At 41.0% G+C, this 22799-nt stretch overlaps 1 protein-coding gene across 1 annotated transcript; it reads right to left on the reverse strand.

The window, feature by feature from the left end:
• Positions 1-13587: 13587 nt before the first annotated feature.
• On the reverse strand, positions 13588-22205 carry lpar3 (lysophosphatidic acid receptor 3). The gene is made up of 3 exons (XM_080882506.1): positions 22071-22205; positions 20348-21100; positions 13588-15562 (listed from the first exon to the last, which is right to left on the reverse strand). The coding sequence occupies exons 2-3, from the start codon at positions 21084-21086 to the stop codon at positions 15237-15239; spliced, it is 1065 nt and encodes a 354-aa protein (XP_080738632.1). The 5' UTR covers positions 21087-21100; positions 22071-22205; the 3' UTR covers positions 13588-15236.
• Between the last annotated feature and the right edge of the window lie 594 nt (positions 22206-22799).

The raw sequence follows: 22799 nt of genomic DNA on the forward strand, positions 1-22799 counted from the left end.
GCTGCCAGTGGCCAGGAATGTGCTGAAGATCGCCCCCTTCTGGAGTGTTTGTAAATGTATTTCCCCACAGAAATGCACACGCAAGTAAAAGTTGAGAAAGAAGTACTATGAGTCCTGATCAGACTTCACGTATGTGCAGGGTGACTGGATCCCAATAAACTAAGCAAACGCTGTGTTTAGGTAAAAAGAAAGCTGACGTTTGTTCTCGTGGTTTAATTATAGTCTTTATATTATTTTTTATCTGCATGTCAGATTATTTTTATGTACAGTCTGATTTGTGACATGGTGCACAGTAGTTTGTGTGGTGAGACTAACTGTTAAAAGGATGATGGATGTGCTTAAGAGGACCACAGGAGCATATTGGGGGATCTTCATCTGTGTGTCAGGATTAATCTGAACTGTGGGCCAGACGCGCCCAAGATCCAGTGCCATACTGGGAATCTCTCCTCTCCCACATGATTGATGCCACTTTCTTCAAGGACCCCAGAGACTGCCATGGAGGAACTACAGGAACAGCTCCACTAACAATTAGGCAATCTCTGACAGCAAATTGATAAATTACCCTTTAGATAATAAATCTTTCAGACGTATTATTTTCAAATGAAATAATATCCACTAGGAAACAAGCTCAGTGGACACAACGCTGAAGTAAACAGCATTGTGTCCAATGTTGTGCAGCCATTAGCTTTGGTAGCATACACAGCATTTCACAGCTGACGGTGCTTTCACTCTGTATTTGGAGCAATAACTGTCTCTAATGTTCCACCAGATGGCAGTGAGTACATTTCACTACGTCCTTAAATCTCAATTCAAGTGTTGTTTTTTGTTCATATGCTTCACTGTGAAATGTGCACAGCGGAAATACAAAGTAGTAGTAATACAATATTTTACTGTTCCTAACCACCTATTACATAAATATAAGTTCTGCTGGCCTATATATATTAGTGTGTTCTCTTCTCATAATCCTCATTAAAGCAGTGTGGACCCTTTCCATCTCTCCTCATTGTTTTTCTTACAGTATATCAATCAGTCTTCACTTTCTCTTGAAGAAGATCTAGTGGACTTCCTCCAAGGACACCAGATGTTTCTGTGAGTCTAAAACTCACAGAAACCTGGATTTCTTAAAGATAACAGTCTGTAATTATTTCTAATGTAACTTTCTTTTTACCAGGTTCATCATTGTGTTCACAGGGCTGACTGTGTGGGGGTTCATCTTTTCAGGCATCTTCTTTACATGCTTCGTAGCGTTACCTGGGCTTCGTTGTGACCAACACCCCTTAATGAGCTGCTAAAGTTTTACAGGGAAGAAAACTGAGTGACTTATAACAAATCAAAAGTTATAATTTGCAAAAACATACAGTCATGTGAAAAAGAACGTTTTCATAGGACACTGTGCAATCATCTGAACAACTAAACTCCACAGTTAAATAACTTTTAGAAGAATTCTTAGGAGCCATAACTTGAAGCAGTTGTTTTCTGCATGACTTTACGAGTCTCTCACATCACTGCAGAGGAATTTTCTGCACAGTGCTGCTTTAGTTCAGTCAGCTTTGTGGGCATTTGTTTAGCAGAGCTCTCTTAATTTTCAACAACATTTCAGTTTTCAGTCATTCTGTTTTAGATTTGCTGCTGTGTATTGTTCTCTTGCATGACCCACTTTCAGCCACTTTTAGTCTTTAGCTATTGGACAGATAGCCTCATATTTGACTCTAGAATACTTTGGCATACAGAGGAGTTCACGATAGGGTCAAAGACAACAAGGTGTCCAGATCCAGCAGCTGCAAAATCAGCCCAAATCATCACCCCTCCACCACCATGCTTGACAGTTGGAATGAAGTGTTTCTGCTGATGTGCTTTGTTATATTTAGGCCAAATGTGGCGCTGTGCATTAAGGCCAAACATCTCCCTTTGGTTTTGTCCATCCAAAGGACATTGTTCCAGAAGTATTGCGGTTTGTTTGGATGAAACTTGCAAACACAGACCATGCTGCAATGTTCTTTTGAGAGAAAAGAGGCTTTCTCGTGTGAACACTTTCAAGCAAGTCATACCGGTGCAGTCTTTTTCTAACTGTCCTGTCATGAACTTTTCCATTTAACATGTTAACGGAGCCCGAAGAGTCTCAGATGTAGCTCTTGGGTTGAGCACTGCATGGTCTGACCTTGGGGTGAATTTTCTGGGGAGACTGTGACACTGTGTCAACACACCGCAATGCTCCGAACCAGAAAACTGTCAGAATCTCTGCTTTTATAAAGGCGCTCATACTTGCTGATAACCAATTAGTCGAGTGTATTTGATTATCAGCAGAAAGCGGCTACCCACCCTCGTAATTCCTGTGCAAACACTCGGGGTAGCGTTAGTTTTTCACAGGACAGCATAGAGCACCGTGAAAACTTTTCACACGACTTTAAAATTACCAGCTGCTTTCTTTGTACAAAAATCATATATTCCCAGCTATATTTGCACATGTTACAGACCTCAAAATAGTGTTTGGGGACTACGACAGTTATTATCTGTCTTCTGCTTTGAGTTCAGGCGGCGGGAGGGGGGGGACGCCACATCCTCAGTCCCTCAGCCTGTTCCTGCTGGTCACAAAACAAAGATCAAAAGGATGCTGAAGGTTGTAATCTAGAGGGCTGTCATACTTGCTGAAATGAGGTCAGAACAAGCTGCAATCACAACTACAGTCAAGGCTGCAGAAAAGACACAAAAAAAGAGACAGATTCAGTAACTAAGTCTAAGTCTTCAGCTTAGCTATACGGAGTAACTGCATGATCCAAATACTACAATAATCCAATTTTGCTGCTTTAACTACCACTAACTGCTTATAGTGTGTCTCTCCAAAACACCGATACACATCTGCTGCTGATGTTGTGGAGCTGCTTGCCGGCAGGACCTCTGGAGTTTCGTATATGAGGTTTACATGCCCTAAATTAAAGTTGTCAAATTTCTCCTTTCTGCAGGCACAGAGTCGACAATCTGAGGCCGAACACAGAAAAGCACAAGGGTTCAGTGAAGTAGGACGATGCTGCTGTTGTAGGGTGTGTAGTGCTATGACTCCTATGAGGGCTAAGGTGAGTAAGTGTGACTACTGTAACACAAATTGTGTGTTTTGCCAGTATAATCATGACTCACTGTGTAATTTATGATGACATATTGTTACCTGTTACAGTTTCAAGTGTCTTGTGAAACTTTTTGTGCTGGACATCCTACGGGTGATACCGGTGACAAACAAAAGCCTGCAGGGGAAAAGACATACCAGTACTAGCATTACTGAGAAACCAGTATGAGATGATCTGAGATTTTGACTTTTGCAAGTTTTCTTCCAACCAAAGTTAGCAACACACCCAAACAAACACAAAAATGCCTTCTGCTAGCATTTCATAATGGTAAGATGAGGACATTTTGAAAGGATTTTCAATTTTTTCTCCGGTCATTCAAAACAGTATTAGTATTATTTAGCAGTATTTACTGATTTTAATGACTGAGATTAATTTCTAATATTTCTTATAGCAAAGATCAGTTCACGGATCATTTCCACTATATAGTCTGTATCTGTAGCTAGTACATGATTATTGTTAAACGTAGATTGAAAACATAATAATAGTAAATTATCAGAATATTGTAAATGCGAGTTTTTCCCACTTAAAGCCAGAGTTAATAAGGACGTCATCCTTCAGCAGGACATAAGCCAGGCTTCCACTGGGACAGTGGATTAGCACACAGTCCATGAACATGCACGGACTGGGACTGGTCCAGTTACTTGGCCAAAATAAAATGACATCAGTTATGTCAGCAATTTTTGACAGCATCTCACTATATATCAGGCTGTATGAAGCCTTGTTTGAAGGAAGTGTTGACCCCTGCTGCTTTTACATTGATGTGATCTCCAAATCCTGAGAGGAGTCTAGTGTGCGTGGATGAAAAACGCTCTTATTAAAAGACAAAAGTCACTCATCATCAATATGATTAAAATCTCAGTATGCAAAAGATCAATCAAGGTCTATTATTTCACACTTTGTTCTCTTTCTTTTCTTTTCTCAAAAGAAAGTTAAACTGTTGAGCTTCCAGTGAGTTGTGTTTTCTGTGGAAATGCATGTGTAAGTGTAAACTGCATCTTTGAGACATTTTTACCAAATATTATGATCTTGTAGTTGATGATCCAGCTTTCAGCCCAAAACATCTTCTGTTTCTGGTACTGCAGCCGCTGCAGGAAGGAGAAGAAAAGATAAACATCAACACATGAGTCACATGCATTTATTTGTGTGTCTGTGTGTTTGCATGCATACTTTCAACCGGATTATTCATCCAGAATTGCTACAGGAGCCTCCGGACTAAGACCACCAGGAACCGGAACAGCTTCTTCCCCACAGCTGTCAGACTCCTGAACTCTGCCTCCTGACATCTGACCCACGTTAAACTCATGGACTGAACACACACAACCACCTACACACACACACAATGGACAACTGTACCCTCAAACACACAATAATAACAACATGGACTGAACCACCACTCACAACCACTAGCACTTTATAGCCTCTGTAGGAATTATATCTCACTTATCTTAACTGCACTACTGTATAGCTCTGTGTAAATAATCATTCTGTACATACGATAATTTTTAATCCTACAACTGTTTATAACTTGCATAGTTCCCATTTCTGTATAACTATATATCTCAGATTCTGTAAAGTTATTTATTTCATATTTATATCCTGTTCATATCCTGTACATAGCTTGTACTCACTACAGCCTGTACATACTTATAGTTATAGCATATTCATAACATACTTCATACCGTGTACATTATAACATACCATAATAGACCCATTTCTGTAATATACTTACATATCTATATATATTGTAATATATCTATATCACGGCTAAAGCACTTCTGGATGGATGCAAACTGCATTTCGTTGCCCTGTACCTGTGCATGTGCAATGACAATAAAGTTGAATTCTATTCTATTCTATTCTAGTGCACAGCTTGACCATCATGGTTAGGATGAAGCCATTGCTGAATGGGGGGGACTGGAAGCCCAAGGCCCACCTTGACACTGATGAAGATTGGGAAGAAAGAGAAGAGGATGATGGATGTGTATCATATTACTACATATAACTACTTTGCACCCAGATAGTTTTTCCACTGGGATCTTTATCTAACCTGGCCCTGCTGCATATAAATGCATCCTAACTTATTTCTGTACCATATTTTGTGTTAACAGGCTACCAAACAACAAGCAACTAATTGCAGTAAAAACACAAGTGGCGTAAACACAAATGCTTCAAAACTGTACTTAAATACAGTCAATGAGTAAATGACTGAGTTTTCTAGCAGTGAATGAAACACGCTGCACGTCGACTACATCCCCATGTTCAGACAAAATCATTTGTTTTTCATGCAACAGACAGAATCTTTACATAAATCTGCATTTAATGTGTTTTTGCTGTAAAAACTGCTGAATAAACATTTAATAAAACTGTGATAGACATTAAAATTACTCCCCCACTTTGTTAAGCATTCCTCTTTAACTGCTCACAAATGCAAATATCTAATCAGCAAATAACATGATAGCAAATCGAGGTATTTAAGCATGCCATCAGTGTCAAAGGTTTCTGCTGAAATCCACCAGAATGAGGAAGAAAGGTGATTTAAGTGACGCTGAATGCTGCGTGGTTGTTGGGATTTTCCCACACGGTCTCTAAGGTATACAGAGATCATCCTGAAACTGATAAAATGTCCAGTGAGAGGGTGAAAATGCTTTCTTGCCAGAGGCCAGAGGAGTAAACCAGACTGGTATGAGATGATAGGAAGGCAGCAGCAATGCAAATAATGCAAATAAAGCAGATGTGCAAAGATCACACCGGGTGCCACTCCTGTCAGATAAGAACAGGAATGTTAGACTCCGTGTCACACAGGCTCACCAAAGAAGGTCGGAAAAATCCCGTCTTGTCTGACGAGTCTTGATTTCAGCTGCAACATTCAGATAGTGGGGTCAGAACTGAGCATAGACAACATGAAAACCTTGATCTTTCATTTTGGTTTCAATGGTTCAGACTGATGGTGGCAGCATGATGGTGTAGGGGATACTTCTCAGTACACTTCAGAGCCCTTTGGACCAGACGACCTTCATTTAAACACCACACCTGGGAATAGTTGCTGACGTGTCTGTCCCTGTACGACCACAGTGTGCCCATGTTTTTATGGCTGCCTCCTTCAGGATAATAAGCCGTGTGGCAAAGCTGAGATAATCTCAGACTGCTTTCTTGAACATGACACTTAAACGGCCTCCACAGCCACCAGTTCTCAATCCAGCAGAGCGCCTTTACGATGTGGTAGAACAGGAGATTCACGTCATGGATGCGGAGCTGCAAAACCTGGTATGGATGTATAATCATATTAAAAAATATTTTCCCAGAATATTAAAAACGAATCCCGTGACTCAGTAGGTATGACACAATCCAAAGTACACCAGCTTCTAATTTGGTACAAATATGCAGTGAGTCGGCTGTTAGGCAACATGCCTGAGCAAATGAAAACATGTTCTCACACTGTTGCATATCTCTGTGAGCACGTGTGTGTTTTTAAGAGCTGCATTTTGTCAGTAGAAGTAAAAGTAAAATGTCGTCAGTTCTGAAATTCATGTTACACAACGTTACGCCGGTCCACAACACCGGCGTAACATATGCAGCGCTTTTTGTTTGTGCTGCTTTACCTTTGAAGTCCAGTATTTCTGAGTCATCCTTCCTGCTTTGGTTACACTGTGAGTCACTATTTTTACCGCTGTCACACACTCGGTGGTCACACAGTCCTCCTTGGGGGTTTTTTGTTTTCAACAGACAGTTTGCAGAAGTGCTCCAACAAAATGTGCTTTCACTCCTCTACACTAGTTGTTCAAGTCTGCAGACATGTGGATTCATTCATAAGTATCTTCCACCAGAGCTGCGACATTAGATGAAGTTATGATGCTTTGAAAAGGAATTTAAAAGGTTTTTACACGAAGCATATTCTGGGTGTGCCAGCTGAGACAGAGTCAAAGAGAATTATGTGCTTTATCACTACAATGCTTCCAATCTTGCAGTTTAAGCCGTTCACAGCCGTTCAGTCATTAGAAAGTAAAGAGAAGCACCACACGAGCATTAAGTACCAAATATTTTCAGATGAATCCTGAGGAAGTCAGAGTGAAGAAGATGATGTTTCTGTATTATTTCTCTTGGTTATAAAGGACGTTAACAATGCAAATATCTCTCTCTGTGTGTGTGTGTGTGTGTGTGTGTGTGTGTGTGTGTGTGTGTGTGTGTGTGTGTGTGTGTGTGTGTGTGTGTGTGTGTGTTTCTGTCAGTAATATAAATATATGAAATACATTAACAGTTAATTAAACAGGTAATGAAACAGCTCAGCATTGTCATTATGATGTGCGTCACATATTGTTGTGGCCCCTGATACTCGAGCAGTTTGTGCCATTAGCGTTACTCCTGTGTGACAGGCTCACGTTCATGACAGATGCTCGGACGCATTACTAGAAGTGAAAGTTAGCGCGCGGTCAACACGACAGTCTGTGTCGGTTTTTCAAATGCAGAAGCTCCACAAAACCAAACAGAGCTGAAACTCCTCACATGTGATGTTGTTATTGCTTGTTGTAGAGCTTTCTCTGAATAGTCACCTTTTATATAGACGCTGTGAGATTTTTCTAGTATTTGTGTCCAGCTACACAAATGTGTAATTAACACAGGCGCTTTCATTTTTGTCTTTCCCAGCAGCAGCTCTTAAAGTAACAATCACTGATTCAGTGTAATGCCAAGCATGTGTTTGCATACGTATGTGTGTGTTTTGGGCACGGCAGATCTTCACCTGAGCTCGAAAATCCTGTTTGTGACGTTGTATTCGTAGGAGTCTGAAGCTGTAACTGTGTGCATGACACTGAACTCTTCCCCAATAGTTGCTGCTACTCGTGGGTAATGTGAGGCCTGACTTGTGACAACACATGGGTTTGCATTTGCATTCAAACAGTGTAAATATGCTTGAAGGCGGGGATACTATATCCAATATTTGCACATTTCACAAACAGATATGATTTATAGAGGCCCTAGTTTCTCCAAAGACACTGAAATTCCTCCTTCCTTTCCAAACCTGTCATAAACTTTGGAAAACAGCAAGAGACAGAGTGCAAGACAGAGAGCTGGAGGTGGTCAAACGTTCATAGGTCATTTGGTTTGTTCAGCACTGTGTTGTCCAGATCCCAGCAGACACGACAGCCACATGTGTGTAAAGTGGAAATGTTCATTCATTTAAGACACATCTTTAACTTAAGCCAAAAATAAAAGGAAAAGATCAGCAGTGGGCATCAACAAAAGCACTCTGCTAACACATTATAATAAAAATCTCTACACCTTTTGAGGGGACAGCAAAATAATTGGGTTCCTCAGCATTACACAAAAACCTGAACATTGCAAACTAAGTTGCCATACTTGGTTAGTTTGTCCTTTGTGTTTGAAATTAGAGATGGCACGATACCACTTTTTTATGTCCGATACCGATACCGATATCATAAATTTGGATATCTGCCGATACCGATATGAATCCGATATAGTGTTTTTTAATCAACAAAACTGTTTTTTAAATATCTTGCTGCATTTTGTATAAGTTCATACTCAAGTTTAAAACAACAACTACACTAAAGCTATTCTGTTATACCTGTATGCAAAAAAAAATATTTCATAGTTCAGCAATACTGATCAATCTAATAAACTTACAGTTTTTTACAGACGCTAGGACACATTTCTCAATACTTAGGTCACTTTTGCAAAACTCTTCACACAATCCTCCTAACTGACCGTCAGCTTGGCAAAGCAGTTCATTTCACATTCAAAATGCACTACAACTACCAAAACACTTCATTCAGGTCTCAAATAAACTCATTCTTCCAGAACACTAGCAAAGGTTGACAGCCGACAAACACACTTTGTCACCCACAAAACAATGACCTAAAAAACACTAACAACATGTAGCATTACACAGTGTTTCCTTGTGTAAAACAAGGACACATCTCTGTTTATAATTTCAATATATGTTACTGGAATGAATCAGACATCATGCAGAATTCGTTAATATTTGTTTCTGTATTTTTATTTTTTTGCACTAAGTAATCCCAAAATACAAGAATTTGTATACACACCATCCACTGATACACATACAATAGTAATGCTAATCTACTCGGTCTTCTCCATTTGGCCACATCACATCTTATGTCATCTAGGGCAACACACCTAGGAAAGAATCTCCTGGCTGCCAGAATTGAAGGAGTTGAAAAATTGAAGGAGTAACACCTGTGTAGATGTTCATCTACAATGAGAATCAGCTGTGGCTGGTTAAACTGCATCTTTAGATTTAAAATATGTTTCAATAAAATATTGCTGTTGGATTTTGCGGTCTTTTCAAGTTTTGCATTGTGTTATTGTTTTGGCCATAAGTTTAACAGTTTTGAAAACAGTATGTAAGCACATGCAAAATGTCCTGTACGTACAAAGATTTTTGGCAGTTGTTGTGTCTGAGTGAGAAGATAATTCATGAAATTTGAGAGATGTAGTCATTGAATGCATTTTGTGCCAAAACAATGATAACTGGTCCTCAGTTTAGCCCACATAGACTTCTGTTGTGCTCACTGTGTGAGGAGTTTTGCAAACGTGACCTAAGTATTGAGAAATGTGTCCTAGCGTCTGTAAAAAACTGTAAACCTACACCATCCTCCCTATTCTGGTATTTTAAAGAGTACTTAGCGTAAATATTAAGCAACCTAACTAATAGGGTTCCAACTCCCAGCAACAAAAATAAATAAATAAAAAATGGGGAACCACCCCTCACACTCCACCTCATGATGCTTAATCGACGTAATCGACCTTAATTTGATGCAGTGTGAAAAAAAATGCACAGAAATCAATTATTTTTCAAGAAATATTAAATAGATTCAACATCTTTCTTCAACAAAATTGCAGACTGCACAGATGGTACCTTCCCAAAGGAAAAAGTACTATAGCTTACTAGGGTATATATTAGACTTAATAGTTACTATATACAGTAATGGACTTCTATTCATTTTGCATCAAATTAAAACTTTGGGTGTCAGATAATTATTTATTAAAAGCTAGACATTTTAAATGAGAATAAGAAAGAAAAGTATGTCTTTGTGCCCCCTTTTCCCAGTTAACGCCCTATCGGCCCCCCTGGCTAAACTTTGCTAGATCCGCCCCTGCACAGTTACCAGCGTCAGCTACGTAGAAAAAGATCCTGGTGTAGAAAGTAATATTAAATAAATTCTAACAACAGCTGATCAAGCTTAAACGTGCTGCTGTTGTTCAGCCGCTGGTTTCCTCTTTCTGGTGCAAAGTGGGCCAAAAACAAACAAGAGAGATGGACTCCCGACAGAAAAGCCGATCAGCTGATCGTTAAGCAGTTTCATGATTGAAGTAGCAGCAAGAAGAGGCAGTCGCTCCATATATCGCTTGTTAAGCTTAACGCAGGAATGCTTTACATTCAGAGATGGACTTACACACTTGCTTTACTTCTCTCGGGGATAACTTTGTCGGAGATGAAATGCCAGGTTGCTAGCGAAGCTCCACATGCTATCCAGACCACCGACAGGTCCCGCATGCCACAGCCGCTCTATCACGTGATGCATACTGCTCCACGTGCTAACGTTCTGAGGTGAGTTACGGTGTGTTGCAAGTTTTGTGAGGTGCTTTCGTGATATTTAATGGATCGGATTACATTTTTTATTTTTCTCCGATATCCGATCCAGTAATTTAGGTCAGTATCGGACCGATACGTAATATCGGATCGGCCCATCTCTATTTGAAATAGAGTCTTAAATAACCTCAGGCAGGCTGTGGCCTTTAAATGATGCTCAGTTGGTACCAAAGGGACCAAGTGTGCTAAAAAAAATCATTACATCACCAGCAGTAGCCTGAACCGTTGATACAAGGCGAGATGGATCCATGCTTTCATGTTTTGTTTTGTTTCATTCATCAACCAAATGTTGCAGCAGAAATTGAGCCTCGTGGGAGCATTTTTCCAGTTTTCTGAACCATAGCCTCAGTTTCCTGTTCGTAGATGACAAAAGTGACACGGGCATTGTCTTTTGCTGCTGCAGCTCATCTGCTTCAAAGTTCAACATGCTGCGCATTCAGACTTCACTCTTCTGCATACCTTTGTGGTTATTTGAGTTACTGTTGCGTTCCTATCAGCTAAAGCAGCCTGGCTATGCTCCTGTGACCGCTGGCATCAACGAGGGATTTTCTCTCAGGTAACGGGCCAGTTTCAAAGATGGTTGTGTCGGGAGAATCCCAGAAGATCAACAGTTTCTAAAATATCAGATGTTTGGCACCAACAACTCGGCCACTTCCAAAGTCACCTTTCTTCCTACAAGTGTAGATGCACTGAGTTGCTGCCATACGATGTAATTTGCACTTACTTGCAGTCAGACAGATGTATTTAATAAAGTATGTTGAGGTTCTCTGGATGTGAGAACCATATAAAGTGAATACATGACAAACTTTTTATTTTTATCTTTTGCTGATTTATGCTGAATAAGTCTGTAATCTGATTTAATTTTGAAGCTGGCCTTCATATGCGATATGAGTCCTTATTTTTAGAGCAAAAGGGATGATTTACGCAACATTTCCCATCTGTGCCTACATCTGTTTGCCCTAACATTTAGAATAAACCAAAGGACGGCATTTCTGAACATATGTGAAATTTAATTGGCTTTTCAAGAAGGCATAATTACAGCACAGCTGTAGAAAAAGACGGCCACACAACGCAGTTAACAGTTCAGGTTTTTCAGAAGGTTGAACCAGCGTGCCAATCAGCAGGAATTACAGATCTGCAGAGGCCTCTGCTTTGGTCATACAATGTGCGCTGCCATGCAGCATCATGTACATGCAAACCACATGACCCGAGTCAACCCATATCTCAACAACTGAAACGAAACTGGATGTCATTTACAACCAGGCTATACATGTACCTGTTCTGCTTCTGCACAGGGCAATACATTCAGACCGCCGTGTGAGGTTTTAAAGCTTGAAAGGATGTTAATGCAGTAAAACAGTACATCCGGCTTGTGGAAAAATAAAAATGGCTGTGGGTTTGTGGTTGCTAAGAGTAAACAATAGGCTTTCGTTTCAAGCATGTTGATTGTTGTAAATTAGAGGGAGACCTGACACATAAACAGGGCTTTTGGGGAGAACAAGAACTACGTCTATGATACGCAGTATCGAGTGTTTACTTTGGAAAGAAAGGAATTTACATCTATATGGACCGAAATCTAGAGAGTGGGTTTGAATAGTTCGCTCTTATACCTGCATTTAATGATTATTATTAACTGCCTAAATCTATACTTAATTCATATTGTCCAATTTTTTTTTTTTTTGCCTGTCCCGTTTGGCTCTTTTGCATCAGAATTATTGTCTAAAGGCAAAGAAAGATGCCCAACGGATTTACTTTACCAAATTGACCATCCCAGCCTTGCCGTAATGGTCCATTTGATTCACCTTTTATTGTTTATTTTATTTTCACTTGCTGAATACGGGACAGACTTGACTGGGGGAAAGAAGGGGAGAAAGAAAGAGGGAAAGAGAAACAGCTGAGAAGAGGGACGGGGGAGAAGGGAAAAAAACAAAAACCAACAGAACGGGCAGAGAAAAAAAAATGCATATATCAATCACCTGGATCACCTGCTGAGAAAGAAAAAAGAAAGCAAGCAGAAGAGAACAAGAGTAATAGAATAAACAACATCACAATGATATATGGGAATATGACAGTAAATACTAAATGTTAAACATTATTGTGCAGCACATAAGATCAACAGAACACAGTGTGCTTTGAGGTAGGAGCCAAAAAGGGTGTAGTTTGTGGGTGTGATCACCCGTGTGTACACCTGTGAGCATGGACGCGCTTGTTTTTAAAAGGTTCCTTCATGTAATGATCTGCTAGAGGGTGTGGGGGGGCCACAGCCCCGTCCTCCAGGGCATGAAGCAGGTGTGGAGGAGATCAAAACTCCAGACATCCAGAGGCCCCCAGAACACAAGAGACCAAGGAAGACCAACAGAGGGGCAGCCGCGCCACTGTCCCGGAAAGAGCTGAGGAGAGTCCCAGATGAGGGCTCACTCAGCAGCCGCGGAGCAGAAGCCAGGGGGGATTGCAGTGACGCATATTGTCCAAGTTTTACAGTGCGATCCACACAGGGTTTACTTATTTTTATCAGACTCGTTGCCCAATAATATAATTGACTGGAAGCGTTTAGTGCTTGAGGCCCATTAAATAGCCTAAATCATCCCAAAGTGCTCTCAAGCTGCAGTACTTCATTACAGACGGTCCTTTTAGTGCTTCTTCTTGGTGCAATCAATTCTGCAAAGGTTTATAGTATTATAATCAGTCATCACTTAGCATTGATCATCAGAGTTAAAATCTATAGACACTTAGCTTCAGTCGAACTGGATTTTCAGGCATTGCATGGCTTGTTTTGACTGGTGTGGGTGCCAAATGGGTGGTGTGTGCAACATTTAACAAGACTACAGTCCAGAGTCAAGCTGAAAAGTCTGCAGCAAAACTTTATGACAAACTGATGGTTGTTAAGAGACTTAAAACCACCAAAGTCAGTGTAATGATGACAATGCGGCGGGGTGGGGGTGGGGGGGGGGTGGTGGGGGGGGCTATTTTCCACCATTAGTCCTCTGGAGATGAAGATAAAGCAAAAAAACAACAAAAAACTGACCAACCAATCAACTAATATTTCCACGAGTCTGCTGTTATGGCTGAAAATACAGGAAATACTGAAGGATATAAAAATGTATATATTTTACATATTCTTCTGGAATTAACTTAAGGTTTCTATATCATGTCATAAAAGAAATATTGTACACATTCTTATATTTGCTTATTTAAAAAAAAGAATGTCCTTAGATATTTAAAAAGACATTAAAGTTTTATGGCTTTAAAAGTCCAAAACTACACAGGAACACAGGTCATCTCAGCCTAACAAACAAACCACAGAAGGTGTAAACGGCTCCACTAACTTGTCTCTCAATTTACAATTTTAATGACGTCCTTTACAACATACATGGCATAAATACTTTACAACCAAAGAAAAGTCATTTGAGCCCAGTCAGTGGTTTAGATTTGACCAGGAAGTTTTCCTAATCAGCCTGCAGCGCTTGTGTTCGCAAAGGGAGGTACAGTCTATTCAGTCGTATCGTCTTCAGGTCCTGAGGGCCTACTGTATGCCAAACCTCCAGCTGGAATCCAGTGTGTTGCAACATCATTTTACAGCCCTTTTACTGGTGACCAGCTGTTTCATCAGAGCAGCATCAGCCACTCAGCAAGCTGAAGCGGATGTTTGAATAAAGAAAAGTTACACAACAAGTCTGTCTGCGTGATTTGCTGCAGGTCATAGTTTTGCACAGGTGAACTGAAAAAAGGAGACAGACTGTCCACCAGAGGCCAAACTACTCAACAAGAAGTGACTGAAATTCTCACACCAAGTACATATTTTCTGCACAGTATAGTTTCAAGAATGCTTTGCTAGATCTATTGAAAGCATAAAATAAACATAAAACCGCGTCCTGCCCAAGCGAAGCCGCAGCTTTACAGTGCCCGACTTGGAACGAAATGTCACTCTTCTTGACTAGTTCTTCCACTACAGCATTCCTTAAAAGCTAACCAGGAAGTGAACTTAGTGGAAGAATCAAGCAGATATACAGAAAATCATATTGATGTCACACTTCATATGGTTTACTCCCTCACAGGCTTAAAGGAGAAATGAACAGCCGTGCACGCCACGCCGACTTGTTTTAATCAGCCATTCGAGTGCAGTGTCACCCGTGCTTACGCAACCCAGAGGATATGATAAAAAAAACACAGGATGATTCCCATTATGGAAGAATGGGAGGTATGTGTCCAAACATGATCAAACCCTGACAGAACAGCTCGTTTGCATTCATTAGGGGAAACAGCAGTGCATGAAGATCCCTATCTCCATCGAACCAACTCCAGCAGTGGAGGAGTTGGGGTGAAATGTCTCTTCAGGAGACTGCTTTTAATCTGAGGACAAACACAACCCACTGAGACCAACTGGAGACATGTGCAGCTTCTCTTTCAAGTCGGCTCCAGTCTCTTTTCATAAAGATCGTTCAGATCTGGACAGATGTTCTCAAAAAAAAAAGAAAAAAAAGAAAAAGTTTTCAGTTCTTGAGTAAACCCTCATCATTCTTCATCTCTTCTGAGGGAGGCTGGCTGTTGCCCGTGTCGTGCCCAGAGCTCAGTGGCTTGGAGTTGGCATTTGTTGACCTCTGCCGACGAGTGCCGTTGCCAATGCAGCGCATGAGGTTCTTAAAAGTTGCCCACATTTCCTCATCCTTGTAAGAGTAGATGCAGGGATTCATGACAGAGTTGAGTACAGCCAGGAGCAGGAGCCAGCGCTTTAACTTCATGACGTGACAATTCTCACAGTTAAGGCCATCCATCAGCAGAACCACCAAGCCAGGAGTCCAGCAGATCACAAAGGCCCCTGAAGAGAAAGAAGCAAACTGCGTCATCATCTACTGTACCTTTCCTTTCAAAAATGTGTATAATTTTTGCACAATGGCAGTCTGAAAAGTCGCATCTTCAACATTTTGCAGATGAAACTTAAATAATAAATGTCTTATTATATGACAAGACATTTTGGACATTTATTGTATGAACTAAAATATTGATGAAAATTGTTCTAAAGAGGCGACTTTCAGCTTTGATCCTAGCAAACGAACAACAAAAACTGCATTAAAGATTGAGGAATTACGTCCTTTTGTTTCCATATTTTAAAACCTTCGTCATGAACAGTTTGAAAAGGCAAAAACAAACAGCAAACAGTCTTCTTTGTTTTGCCTTATCATACTACTTTATCATCAGCAAGTGATAAATCAGGTTAACCTGGTGTGACTGACTCTCCCACTGCAGATCGTTTCATTTCGTTATCTTTTTAAAAAAGGGTCATTTTCACTGCTTTGGTGTATTCAGCTGAAAGAGCAGAAAGTGTAGCTTTGCACACTTCAGAGCTTATCTGGCTGCTTCTGTCTTCTGGCACATCATCAATGAACTCACTGCCTCTGGAGGGTGTGCATGCTTACGTCATCTCACTGCCTCCGCCATGTTTGACACACCTTTTCCGATGCTTCGACTCAGAACAAGACCTCAACAGTTCACTTCTTTCAGAGGAACCGGTACAGCCGAGCTCCGATTCATCTGTCCACACGCCTCTTTAGAGCTGTGTTTGTTTTTGGTCATCTCTAATCTTTCCTTTCTGGTGGTTTTTCTTTACAATACATGCTGCGAACATTCACTTCTCTCTTCTGCAGACTTGCAGGCATTTTTATGTTACTGAGGTCACCGGTGTGCTCCATCTTCTTTTCACACTATGTTAAACTTTTAGTTTGGTTACTCTTATTAATTCCTCTCGTGTTTTTTTTTTTTGTTTGCAGGATGCTGCATTTCACTTGGGCCAGTTCGTGACAATCAATGTAAAGGCTTAGCAAACAGACTGAGGTGAGCAGAGGAAGCAGGAAAATGAAAAAAGATGGTTGCTGAGGTTGTGTGGCCAGAGATGATGCAGGGGTCGGGTGATAGTTACGGTTTATTACTCCAAAATGAAGCCAGTCTGCATTTTTCCATTAGCATCTTCTTGGCATAATAAATGCTGCTGGGCTGAGGGGGCCACTTGTACATATTTCATTTATTTATTTGCTTCTGCCCGACCTTACGTCACGATCGGACCTACATTAACCAGAGGTTTTCAGCAGACGGTAAACATAACCACAGCCTGTAGATTTTTGGATGCTCTGTATAAACATTCAAACTTCCACCCGGTGTCCGATTGCTGTGCACATGTGGAGATCAGGAATTGTGCAGAAGTTATATTTTACACAAATGGAATTATGTGTTAACAAACTTCACTCCTGAAGTTAAAGCACAGAATGTAAAAGAACCACGTTGCTTAAATTCAACCTATTCTAGTCGAGAAACAAGTAGACGCAGGTTGGAAACACAATGCCATTATTGTGCTCAGTACTTAACTGTGTGTAGCAGATAATGAGGTGGGTCATGGAGGCACTGAAGCAGCCATCTACTTCAAACATGTTTGGGCACAAAGCAAAGCAACTAAAGCTTTTCTGGAAATAAAACAAACCAACAAGCATCAACCTGTCTGCTCTACTAGAGCATCTCTGAGCTTTATGTCAACAGCAGGAGAAAAACATGTTTTTTGTTTGGGGTTTTTTTACAGCTCACCATTTCTTTTGTCAGACAGAGGGGTGTGGGAGAAGGGTTGAGCTCAGCTTTTATTCTAAAACTCAAAAACGAGTTATTTATATGCAGCCTTCTTCCGCCTGAATTTGTTTTCATCATCTTTGATGTCCAAAGTAACGTGAACCAAACTGTAACTGAGATTCCATCACCGTGCAGATTTTGAGGTATTCTACAAGCTCAAACTTTTTTCCTCTTAAATCTCTTACAAATAAAAAGGCTTTAGAAGCCCATGTTTTGAACATCTGCTCCTTTTGCTATTCATTTGTCGATTTGTGGTTACGCTTAAAGAATGAAAACAAATCTGCCGGGAGTATTACGATGCTTCACTTCAAAAGCAGGCCCCAACACACTGGGATGTGCTACATTTAAACAGATGGATGCTTAAACTACAACAACTGCATGCTGACAAACTAGTGCCATGAAGCGCAATTATGAAAAAAGAAGAAGAGTGATTCCTGACGCTTACTTGTTTTAAATTTGAGTGAATTTATTGTATGAAGTCGGAAAGATTATGAGCAAAAAAACAAAACACCCTAAAAACAATCTTCGAACCTGTTACAGGCCGAACACTGAGAGAAAACAGGGACAGCTGTTGTTTCCTTTTACTTCTAAAGGACAGTTTATGCATTAGCATATTCATTCTTTGGTGTGACAAAGGCCATAGCATTTCCAGTCTTTCTGCAATCAGTTATTTTACTGCTTTTAACAAAGCATGTGTGCTTCGTACGCATTTCTGAACTGGTTTGCCCTGCTGCCGTTTTTGTCTGCACAAGCAGTTTTCCCTTTACCTTGGACCTGACTCCATGCCCTACAGGTTTTGATAGTCCAATTGTTTCTTCCATAAGAGCTTCATTGACTTTTTCCCATAAAGCATAATCATTAAAATAATTGTGTTACATACTCTCCAGCTACAGTTTTAAGTAAGTAAGTTTCTGTGTTAACTGTTGAAGCTTATTGCTACTGTGAGCAGCGGTGGAGGGCTTTAGCCCTGTGATAGACAGGAGATTTATACCATATCTCGCCCTATGAAAGCTGAGATAGGTTAAGAGGAAGAAGGAAATCAACAGATAAATTAACATACTGAAGGGACGAACCTACACTTGTGTGATTACACTTCAAGCCATGGAGAAGTGCATCTGAAAGCAATCGCCGAAGTCCCCGAGTATAGGTTCTTTTTCTTTTTTCCCTTTTTTGGGTAGGGAGGAGGGGACGTTCACTGAAAACCAGTGCGGTGTGGTGGATGGTACGCCACACAGGCTGTGAAGCAGTGTCCTTGCAGGAAGAGATAATTACACAGCCGTCTGCAATAAAGTGTCTAAACAGACAAACATCTTCTACACTACATTCAGCACTGAGATATCTGCCCGTGTGAGCTGAGAAAGATCACACTGTGGTGTGACGCTTCAACCTTCTCTTTTATCTGAAGAGCACACAAAACAAAAAGCAATCACACTGAACGCTGAGGAACTCGTCTGACCTGCAGCGCTATCAGAGATGCATCAGTCCAGCCTGCATTCCTAGCTTTGGTGACTTACTATACATAGACTGTGTTATACAGTTCTGTGCAAATGCTTCGAGTTCTCTTTTAGTTTGTCTTTGGACATTGGCTGCTTTTTCAATCAGTTCATTCCAGTCCTCATACCTGACCATTTTCAAAGGAATGTTTTGTTTATTAAGCCAACTAACACTGAGGCAGCTAACTCAAGGGATAAACGATTGTTGTGTCTGCTAAGTTTTCTGCTATGCATAAAGAAGCTATTTTAAATTGTATCTTTAGGCACTTTGTTGCCAACAGCCTGTCACAAAAACAGTTTATTCCTGAACTGAATCTGTGTAAAATAACAATGATAACGCAGTTTGACGGACATAAAATGGTATGTTTGGACCACAAAGGTGATTTACTAAGAGCTGTTAGCTGGGGGGAAAGGATGTGGTGTGGAGGAGGAGGTCGGGAGAGAGGTGCAGCAGCGAGTGTCTACAGCCATCTGTAAAACACGGTGGAGGCTCTGCCATGGTTTAAGGCTGCCTGTCAGTCAATGGTGTTGGGAATCTTGTCAAGATGTCAAAACACTTTCAGATTTTGATCAACCATTCAACCATCTGGAAAATATCAAATTGGCAGTGACGTACTTGTTATCTAAAACATGCTGCCAATGCAGTAAAAGCATACAAGCATAGAACAGCACACAATGGCCGCCCCAGAGCCTCAAACAAAATAGCTTCAAATGACCTTCAAAGTCTGGTGAACTATTCCTGAAGACCATTTAAAGGAATGACAAGAGAGCTTGTCTAAGAGAGTTCAGGCTGTGCTGAAGAATAAAGGTGGTCATACCAAATAATTAACTGTTTTTGACTCGTATTCTAAATCTCTGTGCACGTTTGCACACGTTTCAATGAATTGCCGCCCATTTTCTAAGCCAAATGTACAGACGTGGGGGGTGGCTCAAGACTTTTTCACAGCACTGTACTTAAAACAGTGTAACTTCCAATGGTCTGTAGTTGCACTGCAGTAGAATATCCTTGTACACTCCTATTGTACCGTTTACAATAGAAAGCACTGGTCTGATTTTATTACTGAGCCTCTATTGAAAGGTATCCTCTTGCAAAACGCCAACAAAGGGAGCCAAGTAATGATATCCGAGGCCCTCGTCTAAGATGAGTCAACTGAGAAGGGGAGAAGGTATTATGACAAGCGTTGTACCACTAAATCATGAGTTTATGTGCCAGCGGTTAAAAAACAAGAGGTATTTCTTATTACTCTGAGGCTACAGCTTCTCAGACGTGAGGGCACTGAATGGCTGTTGTTTGGGCGAACGCAGCTAATATTTTTTTTGCCCCTTTTATAACTTGCTTTTCCATCTTGTCAGGAACATCTAGATTATAATCAAGTATCTTCAGCAGAGACTCCAAATTGTTTCTAAAGTTTGTGACAACTTTAAAAAGCACAATAGTGTTTTTATGATCCGCTGATCAGCGATACTCCTCAGGGAACTACTTTATGAGTAGCACCTACCAAGCACAACCAAGACCGTCTTCATGAGCTTCATGGGTGTCCTCTTGCGGTTGATGGAGCCGGAGGTGTGTGGCATGAGCATCGCCGTCTTCTTTTTAACGTAGGCGTAGATTCTCAGGTAGATGGACACCATGATAAGGAACACCACCAGGTTGGAGACAGACCAGAAGATCAAGTAGCTCCTGCTGAAGATGGGAGCGAGCTTGGAGCACGTGTTCAGGTTGCAGATACAGTTCCAGCCCAGACTGGGCACAGCCCCCATGAAGATGGAAATGGCCCACACCAGCACAATAAGCAGCGTCACCCTCCTCTTCGTCAGGTTGCTATGAACTTTCCAGCTCATAACAGATATGTAGCGCTCCAGAGCTATGACTAGCAGGTTTGCCAGTGAAGCTGAGAGACTGATGTCTAGAAGACCTTGGCGGATGAAGTAACCAGTGACAGTAAGTTGCCGTGACACCTCGCCCGTGTTGAACATGAGGTACACGTACGCTATCCCTGCGAGGAAGTCCGAGGCAGCCAGGTTGGAAAGGAGATAGTAGAAAGGATAATGAAACCTTTTATTGGTAATGACAGCAGCTATGACCATGACATTGGAGACCAGGATGAAACAGCAGAAGATGGAGCCCACAACCTGGACCAGGATGAGCTGAGTGGTGTCCCATTTGTCATCACCTCCGCTCTGGTTGTAAAAGAACTTCATCGTCTCATTGTAATGACAGGTGTTCTGTTCGGCCATTTTAAAAGGCAGGTCTGTGAAATGAGAAAACCAAGACGTTAAAAGCAGAACTTTTCATTATCCATGTCAATACGATGGACTCTTTAAACCTTTTGTCTCATGTTGCATCTATGCAGTCTTAGTCACCAGCTATAAAAAAGCACAACTCATTAATATCATCTTCTACAAATTTGTTGTGATGAAATCTCTAGACTGACTGAGTTTTTTCTCTCCCCCTGAGCCATAGGTGTCAAACAATTACATATGGCCCGTGAAGCCATACCAAATTACTATTAGAGCTGGCCTACTGGTATTACACAGCTAATATATATATTGTTTAGTATTAAGCTTTGCTTGATCCATATTCAGTTTTTCAGCAAAACGTGTTTGAGTCCATAAGGAAAGATTCATTCTTAAATCTGGAGGAATAAATATATTTCAATAAATATTAACATTAGCCCGCGACTTTGTTCCAGTTTTGAATTTTGGCCCACTGTGTATTTGAGTTTGACACCCCTGCCCTAAGCCAAGGAAGAGATTCATTCATTTGACTCCAAAACGCACACAGCACAGCCTGTTTACCGGAGCCGCTCTGATTGTACAAAACTAAACTCACAGTAAACCCTCATTACTAAAGCTGAAGGGCATGGCCATATATTAAAAAATCAGAGTGAAAATCATATGGACCCCATCTGAAAGTTCCATGTATGCAAACATTTCTTAGGGTAAACGCTGCATACATGGTAATAAACCAGAGTTGACTGTAACACGGTGCAAGGTACACTTTTCTTCATGACTCCTTTGTTCACTCAAACTTTACTACAACCGGTCCGACTTGGAAACCAGTGGACAGCAAAGCCAGGGGAGGAGATTCTAACAGCGGGACAGACAAATGATAAGCACTTGGAGAAACCACAGAAAAACTAGTCAAAACTAATAAGAAGTTAACAAAAAAGGCAATTACAGGAGATCGAGCAGAAGGGAAAAAGAGCCAGGTGGGTTTACCTGTGGGAAATGTTTGTCCTTTGAGCGTCAGCAGACTTAAAGTTGCGAAATCCTCAGTTGGACTTAATGAACATGTTTCTCCTGTAGCGCTGTGCGTCCTCGGCTGAGGACGGAGGGAGGTGACTTCACTGCGCCGCTGCCAGGACAGAGTGAGAGCAGAGCGTCTTCCTCCCCAGGTCTCAGCAGCGTGACGCAGAGGGCGTGAGCGTGGAGCCACCCACGCTCACTGCTGTATTCTTTGCACGAGACCCCGCGAGCGCACGATGACCAAACGAAACCGATAACAAGTCAGTGATCTGAATGAACCAGAAGTTTATCAGCTAGACTACGTGACAGCTGCGGATACAGTTACATCTTAACAGTGTGACGTCTTATTCGCGTTTTCAGTGTGAATAATGAAACATTCTAACTTTTTGGCTTTTAAAATCAGTCATTTGGAGTCCCTGTCACTTTTAACATGTCCATGAATTTTTACCAGGTCATTCACAAAAACATTTCTCCTTTAAACTCATCTGGTTTCATTCCTATAAGCATCATAATATGTGACGTTTAACCTGTTTTTTTTTTTACCCTTGCTCATCTAGTCTCATATACACTGGAAACGTAGCGCTGGAAGGACTCCAGCTCCTAGACTGAGCTACAGAAGACTATGTGCGGTAGCTAGAAGCAGCTCCACCTTGAACAACAATACAACCACTTAGCATTAATAATAAATATGTCTGATAAAAT

This window comes from Rhamphochromis sp. 'chilingali' (genome assembly GCF_963969265.1).
Source record: "Rhamphochromis sp. 'chilingali' genome assembly, chromosome: 5".
NCBI classification, from domain to species: domain Eukaryota; kingdom Metazoa; phylum Chordata; class Actinopteri; order Cichliformes; family Cichlidae; genus Rhamphochromis; species Rhamphochromis sp. 'chilingali'.